This window comes from Tachysurus vachellii, chromosome 17 (genome assembly GCF_030014155.1).
Source record: "Tachysurus vachellii isolate PV-2020 chromosome 17, HZAU_Pvac_v1, whole genome shotgun sequence".
NCBI classification, from domain to species: domain Eukaryota; kingdom Metazoa; phylum Chordata; class Actinopteri; order Siluriformes; family Bagridae; genus Tachysurus; species Tachysurus vachellii.
In genome coordinates this window covers 17,239,119-17,257,155 of record NC_083476.1, presented here as the reverse complement: position 1 = coordinate 17,257,155, position 18,037 = coordinate 17,239,119, and the positions used below count along the sequence as shown (strand labels likewise).

General features: G+C 40.3%; 1 protein-coding gene across 2 annotated transcripts in view; it reads right to left on the bottom strand.

The window, feature by feature from the left end:
• Positions 1-18,037, bottom strand: part of nrxn2a (neurexin 2a) — a 364,908-nt gene that overhangs the window by 257,904 nt on the left and 88,967 nt on the right. For both annotated transcript variants that reach the window (XM_060890359.1, XM_060890360.1), the window contains exons 3-5: positions 17,716-17,736; positions 4,461-4,490; positions 4,134-4,172 (exon numbers count right to left, since the gene is read on the bottom strand). In XM_060890359.1, coding sequence (XP_060746342.1) covers positions 4,134-4,172; positions 4,461-4,490; positions 17,716-17,736 — 90 coding nt within the window. The remainder of the gene's footprint in view (positions 1-4,133; positions 4,173-4,460; positions 4,491-17,715; positions 17,737-18,037) is intronic.

Below are 18,037 nucleotides of genomic sequence, written 5' to 3'. Positions count from 1 at the left end.
CCCGTGACCCGAGGTAGTTCGGATAAGCGGTAGAAAATGAGTGAGAGAGAGAATTAATCAGTGCTAAGTAGTTACAGGTATTCAAATCAACAAAATGGCAACCAAATTTATGCAGCTGTCTAATTTGGTTTTGATGCATAATACACATTTTCTGTTAATCCAACAAACCTCATTTCACTACTGAAATATTACAGAGTCCTTCAGTTATTTGATAGATCAAAATGAAATTGCTGATCCAAACACCCAAATATTCATTCATTCATTTTCTACCGCTTATCCGAACTACCTCGGGTCACGGGGAGCCTGTGCCTATCTCAGGCATCATCGGGCATCAAGGCAGGATACACCCTGGATGGAGTGCCAACCCATCGCAGGGCACACACACACTCTCATTCACTCACGCACTCACACACTAGGGACAATTTTCCAGAGATGCCAATCAACCTACCATGCATGTCTTTGGACCGGGGGAGGAAACCGGAGTACCCGGAGGAAACCCCCGAGGCACGAGGAGAACATGCAAACTCCACACACACAAGGCGGAGGCGGGAATCGAACCCCCAACCCTGGAGGTGTGAGGCGAACGTGCTAACCACTAAGCCACCGTGCCCCCACACCCAAATATTTATAAATGAAAATCATGGAAATTGTCAGGGGTTCCTAAACATTTGCATACGACTGTACAGTATGTATACACATCCAGCATCCATGCTGCTTACATTGTTGGCGAAATCACTAATATTTATCTAACGTAAGTCATTCATCGACAGATTTTATTTGATATTATTGAACTCAAAAGATTCTTTATTTTCCCTCTACAGGACGTTACGGCGCATCACTGAAGTTAGAAAAAGGCTCGGACGAGATTATAAATGTAAGACAAGAAAAAAGGGGTGGGGCTTTCAGTGTGTCACTCACACTTTGCGCATGCTGATTAAATCATTACAGATTAACATGTATGTTGGCACATGCACCGATTTAATTGGGGAATGCTAGTTTTTGTGCATTATTCAGTGATAACTCTTGCAGTCTGATATTAAAATGCAGATTACCTCCACAAACTGTGTAAATGTTGGCAAGTCTGCAAAGCTTGCGGGTATGTGTGGTTTCCTCTCATAATGCATGTTCCACTTTGCTCACATTGTTGAGCAGAAATTTGCAAAGAAACAGACTTAAACTTTAACGATTCAGTGTCTATCAGGTGTGAAAGGCCTCTGCCATGCCTCTGTGACACAGAATTGAATCTTTAAAAGCGATCTTATGCCCGTTCACTTTTAAAATGCAATGACTTGTGGTTAAGACATAAAAAAGTTAAACATCTTTCAGCTTAGTAACGGTGGTAGTGTGTAGATTTTGTAGATGATGTTAAACAGTTCACCATATGTAGGGTTTTCCCAGGACGCCGAACATATTTGCTGACTTACTAAGCAGCTTGTAAATCCCAGCATTACGGCAAGGCACAGAAAGAACATCGGCTTTCTTTTTTTATGTCAAAAAAAAAATCTCATACTGGAAAGAAGAAAAAAAAATGGATGTTTCTCTCACAGACTGACCAGTCTAGCAGCGTTAGATCTGGCAGCTCAGTCAGGGAGCAGGTTGAGAAAAATGAGTCGGTTCCTTCAGCAGGCTAAAGTGGTTCCAGCTTGTATTATGTTTGCTTTTCTCCTTTGTCTTCTACAATAGCACTTGTCTTCTGCAAGACCAACACTGTGTTTTCTGATCAAAAGCCCAGCAGCACAGCTACCATGGTGGGAAGCTGCTCATGCACTCGGGTTTGATTTTCCTATTTTTTGTGCGGTTGACATTTTAAAAAAGTATTTCACTCTTTGTCTTTTGGACCTCTAATTGTATAATGTTGGTTGGTCGTGAATCCATACTGGTCAGCAGTCAGCAATGTGAATGATCAGAAATTTTAGTCAATGGTCTCCTGTTTCTCTTTCATCTTCTTACATTTTTTTTCCATGTTTAATGTCAAGTCATTTACTCGGGAATTGATGCTGTAATTTTCATAATACAGTCGCGTCGTCATGGGTGATTACTGAGCTCCGGGTGCTGCCATTACTTTTGGTTTTAGAAAAACACTAAATAGAAAAGCTCTTAAGATTTGCTCTGTTCTGGGGTAATGATCACATTAGGACAAGTTTAAATAGATTGTTAGAATGGCTTTGCTGCTATATTTGGTGACTTTTTAGAACATTGATAATATTTGAAGAAAGAGATTGTCTTGTACTTGATGCAGCTCTCCAGGTTACATCCCCAATCATAGATCATCACTGTTTCCCAATGTCCAATCACAGATCAGCAACTGTTTCCTTATATCCAATCACAGATCAGCAACTGTTTCTTTATATCCAATCACAGATCAGCACTGTTTCTTAATATCCAATCCTAGATCAGCATTTTCCCCAACATCCAATCACAGATCAGCGCTGTATTCCAATGTCCAATCAGTGGTCACTATTTTTTCCCAATGTCCAATCACAGATCAGCGCTGTATTCCAATGTCCAATCAGTGGTCACTATTTTTTCCCAATGTCCAATCACAGATCAGCGCTGTATTCCAATGTCCAATCAGTGTTCACTATTTTTTTTCCCAATGTCCAATCACAGATCAGAATTATTTCCCAATGTCCAATCACTGATCAGCACTGTTTTCCAATGTCCAATCAGTGCTCACTATTTTTTCCCAATGTCCAATCCCAGATCAGAATTGTTTCCTAATGCACTTCTTTGTTTGTATAAGTAAAGGATAACACACACCAAATAAAAATAATCCACTTTGGCCTGGTGATAGTATCACACCACCCAGCATGGATTATTTTTAAAAACAAACAAACAAACAAAAGCATGTCTTAATGTGTGTTATTCCATTTATACTACAGCAATTTGCCAGTAATTCCAATTTTTCACTCATTGATGATCGACACATTGCGCTTTTGATCCTGTTTACTGCTATGGAACATTTCCTGTTATTGATTACATTACAATGTTATGGCGTATTGTCTGTTATCGCTTGCATTACAGCAGCAATAAACAGTTTCTAACTCACCAAAACACAACCAGTCATGTTACCAACAAACCAGATGGCAAACATCTCACTATCCTGAAGACTCTGACACTGGAGAATTCTTCAGTAAACGCTTTCTGCGTTTATATACGCAGAAAGTTTATATACTTTCGCCATATCAACGACACTGTTTTGCTCTGCTACAGTTTTTATTTGTTGTTGTTGTTGTTTTGTGTATGCGTCAGCTACTTTCCACTGAGGACAGTTTCAAGAACCCCAAAAGTCTTTTAGATTTTGTCTAAAATCCAAAGATATATGGAAAAGAGCAATGCAATCGAAATATCCAAATTAATACATAGAAATTGCCAAAAAACTTAAAATTTGACAACCAGGTGCTCTAACCTAACAAAAAACAACTTTTTTTTTTAATAAACCAAGACACATTTCTAAACACGTCGTTTATCACGCTAATGAAGACGCATGCACACGTGAGTGTTATGAGCCAGTCGGTGTTAATTATGTCATCCTGAACACCTAGGCTTATCTCACCTAGTCCTGTAATCGCCACCACTAATGAAGATTGACAAGTCAGTTAGCGGCAGCGGAATCAAGTTCTATTCAATTATTGTGTTAGACAGGGAAGCTGATCGATCTAAATTTGTTCTGTGTGGCACACTCGGGTGTTTTGATATCGCTTTGCTAACCCTGACACTTTGGGGTCTAGATTCGTTACAAATTTGGTGAAAATATTATTGCGAGGTGAATGGTCCGTAAAATCGTCGGAAAATATGCAAATTAGTTAGTGCCCCACCCTAATAAAAAAAAAGAAGAAGAAGTAGAAGAAGAAGAACAGAAGAAGAATGAAATAAAATGGTACCTCAAGGTGTTATTAGAAGCATTAATATTGCATTTGAAAAGCAGACATTTAAAAAAAAACACACACATTTTAAAACAATCAGATTTGAGCAGAGTTTGAATACATGATATAGCTAGATATAGTTCTAGGAAAGCCAAACAGCTAGAATGCCCCCAGAGCGTGGGCCCTGTGCATTCTGTGGGCAGTGAGAGACTGACTGAAGCACAGCAGGACCCAACCAGCGTGAGAGGGAGATCAGAAGAGCTTTACCTGCAGCTGCAGTGGCCTTCAGTGGAGCAGGTCCTGGGGCTGGCCAGTGGACAGGACAAGGGTGAGGCGCACATGAAGGACACACAGACACACACAGTAGAGAATGAGAGGACACCGAACCAGCAGGATAGGGAAGGGAGAGGAGGAAGGGAAAGGGGTAGAACGGGGTGAGGAGGAAGGGGAGAACAAGGCAAAAAGCAAAAAGGTTAATTTTTTTTTTTTTTTTTTTTTTTTTGGAAAGTGGAAGGGAATGAGTTAAAAAAGCAAAGAGACAGAGAAGGAAAAAAAAAAAAAGAAAAGAAAAGAGAAGGGGACAGGGGCCCATACCTTGGCTCTTTAACATCAGGTGCGCCAGACCTTGAGGGAAAGAACAGAAAAAAAGGGAGAAAAGGGAAAAAAGAGGGTCATAAAAAAGGCACGGGAAAAAAAGCAAAAAACATTGTCACAACGTTTGGCTGCAGTTTGTGACAGACATCCTGAGGCGGACATGGATGCCGAATCAAAACCGAAAAAAAGAACTGAAGAGGGAGGTTCAAAAATAAATAAATAAATAAATAAATAAATAAATAAAAACGAACACACACTTCATCAGGGTAAAGGGAGTAAGAGGTGTGAGGAGGGGTGGAAAGGAAAAAAGCATTTCATTCGGCGCAGGCACCCGAGGGCGCTTGCTCACATAAATGCTTTTTTTCCTAATGGAGCACATATTTAGTGTTTGGCAGACAGCATTCCTTAGTTCATACATTTTTATACTATAGCAGAGGCAACCATAAATACTGCAATTGAAAGCCACAGATTCATTCAAAATAATTGAAAAAATAAAGAGAGAGAGAGAGAGAGAGAGAGAGAGAGAGAGAGAGAGAGAGAGAGATGAAAAAATAGAAAGAGAATATCTCATAAAAAGCAGCTGAGACAGAGATAAATCCCAATCCACACACCCAGCCTACAGGACGCCGGGTAGCAGGGTGCGCTAGATAACCTGCCCGGACGAACCGGAACTCCTCACCAACACACAGAAAAATAAAAGCCTGGCAGTTGATTCAGTGCTGTAATAATGTAGCTCCTTGGCAGCTCTATAGCCATCAATTACCCAACCAAAAAAAGCAGCAGCCATTATCCGAGAGCGCGAGTTCTATAATCATCGCGCTGTTGTTGTTTCCTAGGATTAATGTGACATTGAACAGGACGAAAATACTCCATGCAAATACTGTATGCATCCACAGGAATTGTCAGACTAGCCCATACACGAGGTCAGTGTTGAAGATCAGAGAAAAAAATGAATGCTGCAATGATTCCAAGCCCACAAGGACGAGCTTTAGAGTTAGCAGCCATCATCTAACCCGCTACTGTGTATAAAAGAACAGAAGATTTAATAAACATGATAGAAAAACATGCGGAATCTCGGCACACACCGGCTGAGTTGAGCTTTCTGAATTCTTTTGAACCTTTGTCACAGAACAGAAGCACCATTCCTAGAAGTACAGGAAATGACTGACGGCCTGAGTGTTAACACGTGTAATTATAGATGAAAAATTGTAAGCATGTCTCTGAAGCTACATTAGCAACCAACCCTCAGGGTCTGAACACTTTAATTCCCTGCAAGTGCAGCCAACATTGCATTTCTGTCACAGCATGTCCTAGTTATACTCCTATTTGTCCACTAGTTTTTTTTTATTTATTTATTTTTTTTTTATTATTTATTTATTTCCCCAACATTATTCACTAAATATGTCTGTTATAGACAGCTTTTATTAAAATACTGCCTATTCATCCGAAGGAGTTTTATCCAGCGACATCGTTTTTATTTCTCTATTTTTTTTATTTCTGCAAACTGTCCCCAAGGGGCCATTTCCAACTAAATTAAGAATCCCTCCTTCCAAATTTGGCCATAATCATTTCACCCTTGGATGAGCTTTAGCTATTTGAGCCAGACAAATCCTGCACATACTGTCTGATGGATTTAAATGAGCATCTTCCTCTCCAGATATGTAACACTTGGTTGTACACTTGGTAAAGTTCCATGATAACCCAATGCGAGAAGTTGTCAGGTGCTGGCTGAGCAGATGTTAGCCATCTAGCCAAAGCAACAAAGGATCCTTTGCAAAAAACAAAGACGCAATTCAATGCTTGGACCCCTGTTAATGATTAACGATACCTCAATTTCATTCCGATGTTATGCGACAGAAATATTACCCATCCCGGTTAACCTCAGAGGCACTAAACAGCGCTGTAACATACTGTAAGGTGATTTCGAAAGACTGAAAGTATGATTTGAAAGAAACACTAACTAAAAGCCCTGGAAGTAGTGTAATGAAGTTAAAACCATGGGCTAGCTCTTTACATTCCATGATTACTCACAGTATCGTATAAAACCCAGCTTATGACTCATTAAGCAAAACTTCTTTCTCCTATGGTGAATCATGCTGCATTCAAGATGAGGTTGAATTAAAAAGCGAATAATCTCTCTGTCCCGACAGCATGTTCTCCAGGCCACTAGGTGAGAAAAAAAAATCCAGAATTAAACTGACCAGCATGGACGCGAGCCTTCATTACGTATGCATTTGATTTGAGCAGAGGGAGTGGGTGTGATTACGGTGCAGAGGTTCTGCGTCGTTGTTCTCACTCGCCCGACGCTGAGTGAAAGGTTCCTGGGAAAAATTCCCAAAGGTCCCATCAGCCACGATGCCACTTTCATTCCGGCACGAATAAAGCTCACTATTAAAGAGATAACTGAGCTGAAGAACAGATAATCGTGAAAGGTGGCAGTTTATTCAACTCCATTAAAATAACAAAGGGGTGCCTGTTAGAGGCCTGAAACCTAAACATTAGTTTTTGTCAATAGCCTGCAATTTTCACAGTGTGGGAAATAAATGAGTGGATAAGATATAGTTGTTTTCCCAACTGATTAGTAAACTTTGATTGTTAAAGAAACACATTAGCAAGGAAATCTGTGCTCTGGGAACTTGATCAGGGGCGGAACTTGATCTTCCATGGTGCAGCTCAGAAGGTCCAGGGCATTAAAGTCACTGTGTGGCTAATTGTTTACACTGAACTGTGGAAATGTGGATAACAGCACCATCCATCAGTTCAAATTACACCATTTAACCACTCATGCTCATCCTTTCACCTTTTAGAGCAGATAATGAATGCCAAAATAAATCTACTTCCTGGTTACAATTTACTTTTCAATTATACCAAATGCATTAGCTCCAACTAAGACGTAGTGCTTTGTTTTGTGCTAATGTTTTTGGGAATGTTTAAGCCAACCGTGGTGTTCCTGATTTGTAGAAATCTGGTGGCTCTATATAGAAACTACAGTATATTATATCTGTCACATTTACCTAGAGCGCCACCTTCCCTGAACACTAACTGCTTATTCATCTCAGTGAAACACTTCCTGTTTACAGATTGGTAACAGTCTAGTCGATTGACTACATTTCGGTGTTTGACCGTTGCTGGCGTTTTTCACTCTGGTTTTGGATTACGTGAATAAACCTCCGTCATTGGCTTCTGAGTGGTGGAACAGATCAGCATTCGATCCATCAGCGGACATTCTTGAGTTCAATTCCTGACAATTCCACAGCTATTCGAGTCTAGAGAGCGAAACTGGCCGTGCTCTCTGGATGGCATTACTCTTTCTCATTGTCTTTCACAGTCATATTTGTATCAAGTATCAGGCAACTGTGAGCTCGAGTATGTGGCAGAGGGCAGATAGCACTTTCCTCTGAGAGTGTTAAGCTGCCCTGTGATGCAATATAAGCAGTTTATATAAAAAGATAAAGACGTAGCACGAGTTTTTCTTCATCCACCCGATTTGGTAGCTGTCATACATTTTGGGAAAGAGCTGGCTGGATAAGAATTGCCAAATGACCAACCTGGGGATAAACGGAGGGAACAAACCCTTCTGCATGGGTTCTAACTAATCTCTTCTGTCCTGTCCATTAAAACATTCATCTGTCAAATGATACATTATATTCCACAGTACTGTATAGGTTTAATGTGATCAGTAGATTTGGAGACCCCTGTTAGGTGGTAGTTATTAGTTTCAAGTAAAAACAAGTGAAAGTATGAACAAATAGATCAGTCATTTTCACCCGGTCTGTCTGGCACCTCGTCTCTTACCTTTACAGTGATCTGGCTGTTATATGGTAAATTATCATACCTATTTTAGAATGATCTAATGGCGTGTATGTTCAATGCGCCTATTAATTAGCTAGTTCATTAACAGCTATGATTTATTCTTCATTGATCACTTTTTAAAAGGCATCATTTGCGAGAATCAAATTCTTTGTTCAGGTCTTATATTATAGCACCTATCGGTTACATGTGCGACTTTAGCCTGATGTTTCCGGTAAAATTGTATTCTTTAGGCTATGCTGAGCCAAGAGTAGCCTGTGGGATTGACTTGATGTTTAGTAGCCATGCTTACAGTATCTATGATAGCATTGCAATTCACACCACAACAGGCCAGAACAGAGCTACCATATTGGACTGTTTAAAAAAAAATATTAGGATTGTAGAAGTAATCATATGGTTCTACTTTATTTAGTAAGGCAATGTGAGTGGGATCCAAATGTACTGAGTGCCGCATGATCATGTTGTGCCACTGAACATGATAATATCCATCATTATGGCAAATTTTGGATTTCAAAAAATATGAACGTGTTATAGTTGGGGATTGATATTGATATCAGACTGAAATGTTATTCAAAGAGCCCCTAGAGCTCGTATGCGAATTCAGCTTGGCCTTGCTGATCTAACTTGATCTGCCAAACACCCTCTCTATGGCATGGTTTCTGACTTTTAATGCTTTACCTTTAGGGGGGGCTTTTTTTTGTGCATCATTTATGAAGCTCTAACACTTTCAGAGATGTTAAAAAAGCTCCTTTACTTATAAATGACACTGTATTCACGAGTATATTTTTTTCTTGAACAAATTTTCATCTTCTCTGTTCCCTCTATACTAAAACACACACCTTGTTCAAAGCTTCATATAAAAAAAAAAAAACAAAGACTTAAATCTCTTTGGGATAGCAGGCATTGTGACTCCATAAATTCCAAAAAACAATGACGCTGAAATGACTTCCATCCGACAAATTAACAGAGACGGACGACAAAGAAGACGGCGAGTAAACATGTAATCACTGGGGAATTTTAAAAAGCAGCGTTCCTTGTTAACAAATACTTAAACAACGGCGAGGACAGCGAAGCTGCTCTACTGTGAAATGGAGGCATTTACTCCACTTTTGTTTACAACCATAATTCTTGCTCAACTGCCTAAACTAAAGAAGACAAGCAATAATATTAAATATTAATTGCATCCAGCCTCATACTTCAGCTCTATTTTAATAGCCAAGTTCCATTAAAGACTTCGACCCTGTTTCCCTCATGACCACTGACCGGGCATTTACATTTTAGATCCTGATTTATTAAGCAGGTGAATATATTGGACTAAATTAAGCTCCAGATGAGGTCCGGTAAAGCCTCTCTGCGCTCTCAGCCTCGTGATATAATAAGAAATAAGAAATGAGACCGGACGACCCAGAAGCTATGCAGAGCTACAAACGGAGCACAGGAGAAATATTAGCCTTGCAGAGTGTATTTTTAAAAGAGGCATCTGCAGCATGTAAACATTTATCTAGCTCGAATGCAAATGTATGACGTCGCTCACGGAGCGCAGGCTGAAGTGGAGCGGCCCTGCTGTGGACGTCGACATTGAAATGCTGTGGCCCGCCACTGTTGGCATAGCAACAGGCTCCTGTGTCTCCAATACTATGAGGTTGCCCAAGGCAGCCCTCCTCCTCTCTCTCTCTCTCTCCCTCTCTCTCTTACTTACTATCTCTCTCTCTCCTCCCTTCCCTTCTCTATTGTTCGGTATATGGTGGACAATCACCTTACCAGCAAGCACAGGAAAGAACATTGGCAGTAATTTGGATGAAAAGTATTCATTACGTTCGAGTTTTCATCCATTTGTTTAAAAAAAAAAAAAAAAAAAGCCAGAGCAATAAAACAGCAATAAAAGCGCTTGCTTTATAAAATGTTTATATGCGGGACCTGATATTTTCACCCGCGCCATTCTTTAAACCCATTATTGAAGCGTGTGCTGGAACAAACCGTGTATTAAAACTGTTTTATTGTGGACAACATGTTTTCCTTTTTTTTATTAGTAGGAATGTTGACTTCATAAACTGATTATAGAAAAAAAATATGAGTATATGAGTATATGCGTTTAATACATTTTATTCTGATTTTAGCTCGAAGTAAACTGTCAATGCTGTAGCGGATAAAGATTGTTCACTTTCACAGCAAATCTCGGTGTTAGCCAGAGATATTTATTTTATTTATTTATTTATTCAATTTTATTTTTTTATACACTGCATTATATATATACAGTATAGTACCATGTTGTATATTCATTCATTCATTCATTCATCTTCTACCGCTTATCCAAACTCATGTTGTATATATATATGTATAGTACCATAACATGTTGTGATGTTACAGGCATAAGATGTCAACCTAAATATTACAAGGTATGTTCACTTTTCTTCTCTCTTCTTTCTCAAACAATTACTAATAAACGCTTCAGATTAACGGAGACTAAGGATATTAGCACTAACCTTGCCTTACTCGGCTACTCAGCTAGCTAATTGTTAGTGCAGTAGCTCAGATTTATCACAGCTAAACACCAATATCTCTCTGTTTGTCAAAGTTCTTCGCAACATTTTTAATTTAAAACATATTCAATAATACACCAAATCAATTTATGCTAAAGGGGGCACGGTGGCTTAGTGGTTAGCACGTTCGCCTCACACCTCCAGGGTTGGGGGTTCGATTCCCACCTCCGCCTTGTGTGTGTGGAGTTTGCATGTTCTCCCCGTGCCTCGGGGGTTTCCTCCGGGTACTCCGGTTTCCTCCCCCGGTCCAAAGACATGCATGGTAGGTTGATTGGCATCTCTGGAAAATTGTCCGTAGTGTGTGATTGTGTGAGTGAATGAGAGTGTGTGTGTGCCCTGCGATGGGTTGGCACTCCGTCCAGGGTGTATCCTGCCTCGATGCCCGATGATGCCTGAGATAGGCACAGGCTCCCCGTGACCCGAGGTAGTTCGGATAAGCGGTAGAAAATGAACGAATGAATGAATTTATGCTAAAAACCTTAGCTAAGCTAGCTAGCTAGCCTAGCAAGCAGGTGGTGTAGCTAAAAGTTTCTGACTATTCTCTAATCCAGGAAATGCAATCTTATGGTGTGTGAATTAGGAATTACATTCTTAAATACCATGTTATAAAAATAGGCTTGTGTTTATTTTTCCCTGCTCATGTGTTACCATATAAAAACACCCAGGAACGTAGGAGAAGATTTAATAATCTGCTACAGTAAATCCACATCTGGAATTCTGTAAAGCTGCTTTGTGATAATAATTATACAAACAATACAGACATCGAATTGTTCCTGATTTATTTCAGAAATTTTGAAATTTCTGCATTGACAAATGACTCAAAGCACAAATAGAACTTTACGGTCTAGAAAAATGTGACTTTGGTCTCAGGGTAAAAATAAATTCCACCATCGAATAAGAATTAATGAGATTTTGTGTACTACATTTTAACCAAATCCTGGATAATTAGCATGCGTATAATAAAGGTCACCAGCGTTGTGCTCTGCCTCACACCACCATTATACCTGCGATCTGCTCTGATTAGCTGCTCTACTCAGATGGAGATGAGCTGAGATGGAATTTGCATGCCCTGTTTTAAAGCCCATCACTAAAACTCTTGAAGGAGAGCCTCCAGCAGGGGGATTATGCCAAGGTCATGGAGACTTGGATATTTGGCCACCACTGTGCCAGCTGTTCCATTTTATTAACTATGCCAAGTGCTGAGACTGGCACAAGTTGCGTTGGCAGGGCACTGAGTGAGCACAGACTTGTCTCACATCGACCAGAATGAAATAGTAGCTGTGGAGATGAGCAGAACACGCAGAGAGACCTTCAGTCTGGGTTTTTCCCCAACTGATGCCAGTTTTTCTGAAGCAGGAACAGAAGAGTTTTTCCTCTAAGGAGGAAGAATAAGGATGCTAAATGGGGCGTCTCCACTGCTCTGTGTGTGTGTGTGTGTGTGTGTGCACGCATGTTTGTGTGCAGTCTGCCTGTGAATTCATTAGCATTTGAAGTCATTATTTGTAGACTGAAGCGTTCATGACTTGTTCTTCAGAAGGCTTTTGTTGCTTTCTAACTTGTCGAGTTGTACACACTCGATCCTGATCCAGATCTAGGTGTGGATCTTCTACATTTGAAAATCTTCTTCGTTGGATCTTTTTCATTCATTCATTCATTCATTCATTCATTCATTCTGCTTTAACTTCTTTATCCTGGTCTGGGTTGCTATGGATCCAGACCACATCCCAGGAACACTGGTGGAAATCCACCCTGCTCACACACATACACACATTTATCCACATCAAGTGTGCAATTAACTGTCAAATCCAATCCATCTATATTTCTCTTATGTTTTCAGAGGAAACCAGAGAACCCGAGGAGACCCACATAACAGGCAGAATTGAACAGGGGATCTGGAAGCAGTGAGGCAGCAACACTATCCACTGCACCAATGTGGCATCCCCTTGGGGTTTCCCCAATAATAAATCGATTCTGCCTTCTGCCTTGTTATGACAGCTAAGTTCAAGCTACACAATTTCACCCTCTTCAAAATCACTCGTGCAGCTCCTGAATGGGGCAACAGAAAAGCGAATGCCCTATGAATAGCATTCCAACAATGCTATAGATAGACATCCGTGGCTGGTGGCCCAGGAAAGCAAAAATGTCCGTACAGTCAGGGTGGGAGAGATGACGTACTCCGTCCCCTGTCAATCACAGTGCCAGTTATAGGCATCTTTAAGATCATTAATGCAGAAGAGGACAAACAGCTGTTTGTGTTAAGCTGGCCCCTGAGACTGCACAAGTAGAGGTGGCATGTGTTAGTCTTGTTAGTTATTTGATGTATGATAGAGGGTTGCAGGACGGTGGGTGGGACTGGCAGCTGAGGAAGAAAAATATGAACAAATTTTCAGTACCTAAAAAGGATGCTCCTTGTTTGGATTCCAGTATAGCTATTTCAGGCACATCCCCCTGAGTAAAGACTCTGTGGGAGAACTAAAGCCACGCTGGAGACATTATACACTATCTCACCGTTCGCTTGGGAACATATAGTGATCCTCCAGGAGATGCTGGCTTGTGTGTCTGAGGTTAGAAAAGTCTGTACTGACATTCTCATCCAGTTACCTCTGCAACAAGAAAGTGATAGGAAAATGAATGAATGAATGAATGAATGAATGAAGGTTTTCATGTATTCTGTAGAAATAAGAAGGACTGCCACTCTTTAATCCAATAAGAGCTCAAATACTTTATTGTGCTGCATCTTTTCCCAGCATTAGCCATTTGATTGCTGAAGTCTGAGCTTTCAAGCTTGTCTGAGAAAAGTAGAGGAATGATTAAAGAGACGCGCTGAAAGCACACGCTCAGAATGAAAGCCTCAGTCGTTCTCTGGTGTGTGTGTCCTCTTGGATTACTGCCCACCACCAAGCAGCATCAACATGGTAAGTGGTCATGATCACAGGCCTAAAATAGATGGTCTGTGAAAAGGAATGGTGTTCTAGATCAGAGGTTCGTAAACTTGAGTAAAATGTAAACAGATGTTGTTATAATTGCACCGCAGTAATTTTTTTTAACTATAAATATATATATATGTATATAAATCAAACTATTCATGTGTTAAGAAAATAAGGCCAAAACATACCATCAAATGTATTTATTGAAGTCGTTAAAGTCATAGCTTATTATTTAGGCAAGAGTAAGTACCCGGAGGGTGCAGTGGCTTAGTGGTTAGCACTTTTGTTTCCCACCTCTGGGGTAAGAGGCTCAGTTCCCACGGTGTGGAGTTTGCTCTGGGGGTTTCCTCCAGCAACTCTGGTTTCTTCCCCCAGTATGCTGACTGATATCTCTAAATCATCTGTGGTGTGTGTGTGTGTGTGTTTGTGTGTGTGTGGGGGTGTGATTGTGCCCTGCCATGTCCAGGGTGTCTCCAGCCTTGAGTCCCCTGGCATAGACACTAGGCTCCCTGAGACCCTGAGAATTTTAAGTGCTACTGAAAATGAATGGAGCGAAACCTACTATAAGAAACTCAGTAACGGCAGAAGTTTGATTTAAATTCAATTCAGAGATTATTAATTAAACAGTTATTATTTAATATTATTATCATGTGGCAGCAGCACAACGCTGAAATCATTTGAACAGCTTTAGTTTAAAATGCAATATATATTTTTTATGTCTTACTTGTGCAGATAATCAGAATGATATGTATAACTCTCTTGGGAAAATGATTTGTGGTCCAGAATGCTTGTTTGTGTTTCGATGGGCCTCTTGTTTTATAGACACTCTACTCTATGGGCCATTTTTGATCCTGGTGCGGTGCTTCCTTGAGTCAGAATTCGAGAGATGTGCTCAAGGAGAAAAAACGAAATCATTACAAAAAAGTTTGTTATATCAAACATCATCTTGGGGGGAAAATGTGATTATAGTGACTTTGAGTGGTTTCTAGTGCCAGATGGGTTGATTTGAGTATTTTAGAACCTACTGAAAAAACCCCCAGAGATTTTCACACACAACAGATTGATACACAGAATAGTGTGAAAAACAATAACATCCATTGAGCCGGAGTTCTGTGGGCGGAAAGTGCTTTGTTGATGAGAGACGTCGGAGTCAGGAAGGCTACGGTAACTCGGATAACCAGTTTGAAACTGTGGTGAGCCGAAAAGCATCTGAAAAGCCATCTCCTGTAAGCCAGGAAAACACTAAGGCTATACTGGGCACACTCTCACCATAAGTGGACGGTTAAAGATGGAAAAAAAAAAGATGTTTTATACTGCACTGTACTGCTGCCACATAATAGTCTGGGTGAATTTCTGCATGAATTAACAGGAGTACAGGGTTACAGGTCTCTCACTCACTCACTCATTTTCTACCGCTTATCCGAACTACCTCGGGTCACGGGGAGCCTGTGCCTATCTCAGGCGTCATCGGGCATCAAGGCAGGATACACCCTGGACGGAGTGCCAACCCATCGCAGGGCACACACACACTCTCATTCACTCACGCACTCACACACTACGGACAATTTTCCAGAGATGCCAATCAACCTACCATGCATGTCTTTGGACCGGGGGAGGAAACCGGAGTACCCGGAGGAAACCCCCGAGGCACGGGGAGAACATGCAAACTCCACACACACTAGGCGGAGGCGGGAATCGAACCCCCAACCCTGGAGGTGTTAGTCGAACGTGCTAACCATTAAGCCACAGGTACAGGTATTTCTATTAAATATACTGAGTGTCTATTGTACATAATAATTATTATTAGTTAACTATTTCATTTCAATAAATCACAGAACCGGGTCACTGGTCCCCTGCTGAGAAGCACTGGTATAGATGGCCTAGACAAAATACAGTGATACTAGTAAACAAGGAAGGATGGCTACTTCTAAATAAATAGAATTGCTAAATATTGATATAATAAGCATATAATTCATAAAAAAAGGGCATGAGGTTCAGGTGATATAGGTAACGCTCTGGAAACTTGGCCGACACAGTAACTCTACATTCACGCTAGCAAGAGCCGAAGTAATAGATTCATTTTCTGTACACATACTGTAAGTGACTCAATTTCAGCATACAGGCAACATCTGAATTGAGATTTTGTATGCTATGTGATAACGTATACTACGGTAACAATTAGTCTGAATGATTTCTCAGAGCTGCAGGTGAGTGTGGTCCGATGTTTCTTCAGTTCGGCACTCACAACTCGTAGTTTTATTCTGTATCCTTGATATCTTGCTTTATCCTGCTCGACGTTATAAAAAAAAAAAAAAACGGATAAAAAATGGACAAGAAAGTCTCCCAACTCCCAAACAAAGTGACAGTACACACCCAGCAACAGCAGTGTATTCTACACACCTTACAAGCAACAAAAAAGACTTGTAGCTTACTAATGTGAATGTAGAGGAAGTTTCTGTGACTTTCCCCACAATATTTGTACTGTAGTTCAAATGAACTGAAAAGTTAAATCACCTCCTTAAGTCTCACTTTTACCATAATTACAATATTCTTTCTGTGAGACGGATTGGACCTTGGATCTCGCGCTCAATTAGTAGAGGTCTTTTGACTAAAGACCTCTTGAATTTGCAAACCTCACAGTTTTAGTAACTTCTAATTAGGCACGAGGACGATATTTCAATTCAGTGATCAGGTAAAGGATGTTGTTACATGGTACATATCATGATTCATGACTGAGAAATTAGCAGTGAGATATCCCTATTTTCATCATGAACTGCAATTAGTGTGCCTGCTCAAGCGATCTTATTGAGATATCCACCATACATCAAACGTCAAAGAGAGCCCTTTCAAGCTAAAAAAAACAAAAAGAAAGAAGTTCTGAAACGAAAGAAGGCTTCTTTTTAAACACTAAAATATTACTGTTTTGTCTAAGTGAGCTGTGGAGTGTTAAAATCATTCACCGGGGATCTCTCCCAAAGCCAGAGCTACAGCCCAGGATACTTCTGACGTCTAAAAGAATATTCAGTGGGTCTGATTAGGGTTTTGATGTATTGATACTGATCTTGCATTCATTAACTCAGAAACTGTGCTACAGCTAATACTAGCTAGGAAAGAAAACATCTCTACAGGCAACGCTAGAAGAGCGAAAGTACTGGCTCTTACCCGACATGTTGCCCGGATGCCGTTCTTGACAGCATCGGTTTGAACTACTGCATCACAGCAAAAGCGCAACACACTCAGAAGAAAGTGCACCTAGCCCTCTTCCACATACATGAGCTCACAGATGATCACGATTGGCTGTTTTTGTTTTTTTTTACTGTGATTGACAAGTGAGAATTAAGTGACAGTAATGCCAATCCTCCAACCCAGGTTACAGCCAATTTGTGCTTTGTTTTGTTTTTGTTTTTTTCACAGATCAGGATTTAAGATTCGGACTCAAGATTTACCCAAATAATAATCGACAGCGTTGTAGAGTATGTGGCTGAAAGACAAATAACCATGAAAGGAAATCTGGACCTGAAAGAAATATGGTTTGTTGCATTGCTCTAATGTCAGACACCATATTTAGAGAAAGTGATTCAGGTTTGTAGAAGGCTACAGAATAATCACGTAACGCAAAAGGAGAACAGATCAAGCAGAACACAACACTTTTTTTTCAACATACATTCCAACATCTCAATAGATAAACAAAATCTATTAGTCGATCGGAATTGTCCGACATAAAGACTATGCTTGTTTAGACATCTGCCCCTGAGGCCCATAAAATGTCGCTCCAGCACCTCAGACACTTCTCCGTGATGTTTGTCTCATCTATGTATTAACCATCAGACGTTTTACTTTAGCTAAACCCGGTCAACAAAACTGCAGTCCAAAATGACAGTGTGTCTCAAAATCAATGGAGACGTGACAGTAAAGAAGGTGAGTATCAGGTCAAGCCTATTAGCTCACATCTGAAGGAAAAGAAAACATTGGTCTTACCTTCTAACACTTGTTGGATGGCTGCAGCGTGGCCGAGGGGAAAAAGGAGAAAAACAGAAAAACAAATGAATGAACAACAAAACACATTTTGATTTCTGTTCCACTGCTTAGAGGCTTGAAAGAAGAAAAAACGAGAAAATGAAGATGATTTATCAAACATTATCTGTTTGTACTTGTATTTACATGTGTAATAACAAAAACATTCAATACGATTAGCTTAGCTTAGCTTGCAAACCACATTAGCGCTTCTTAGAGAGTGACTGTCATACACGTGAAACCGGTTCGATCCAAATGCTTTTATTAGCAATATCCAAAAACAGGC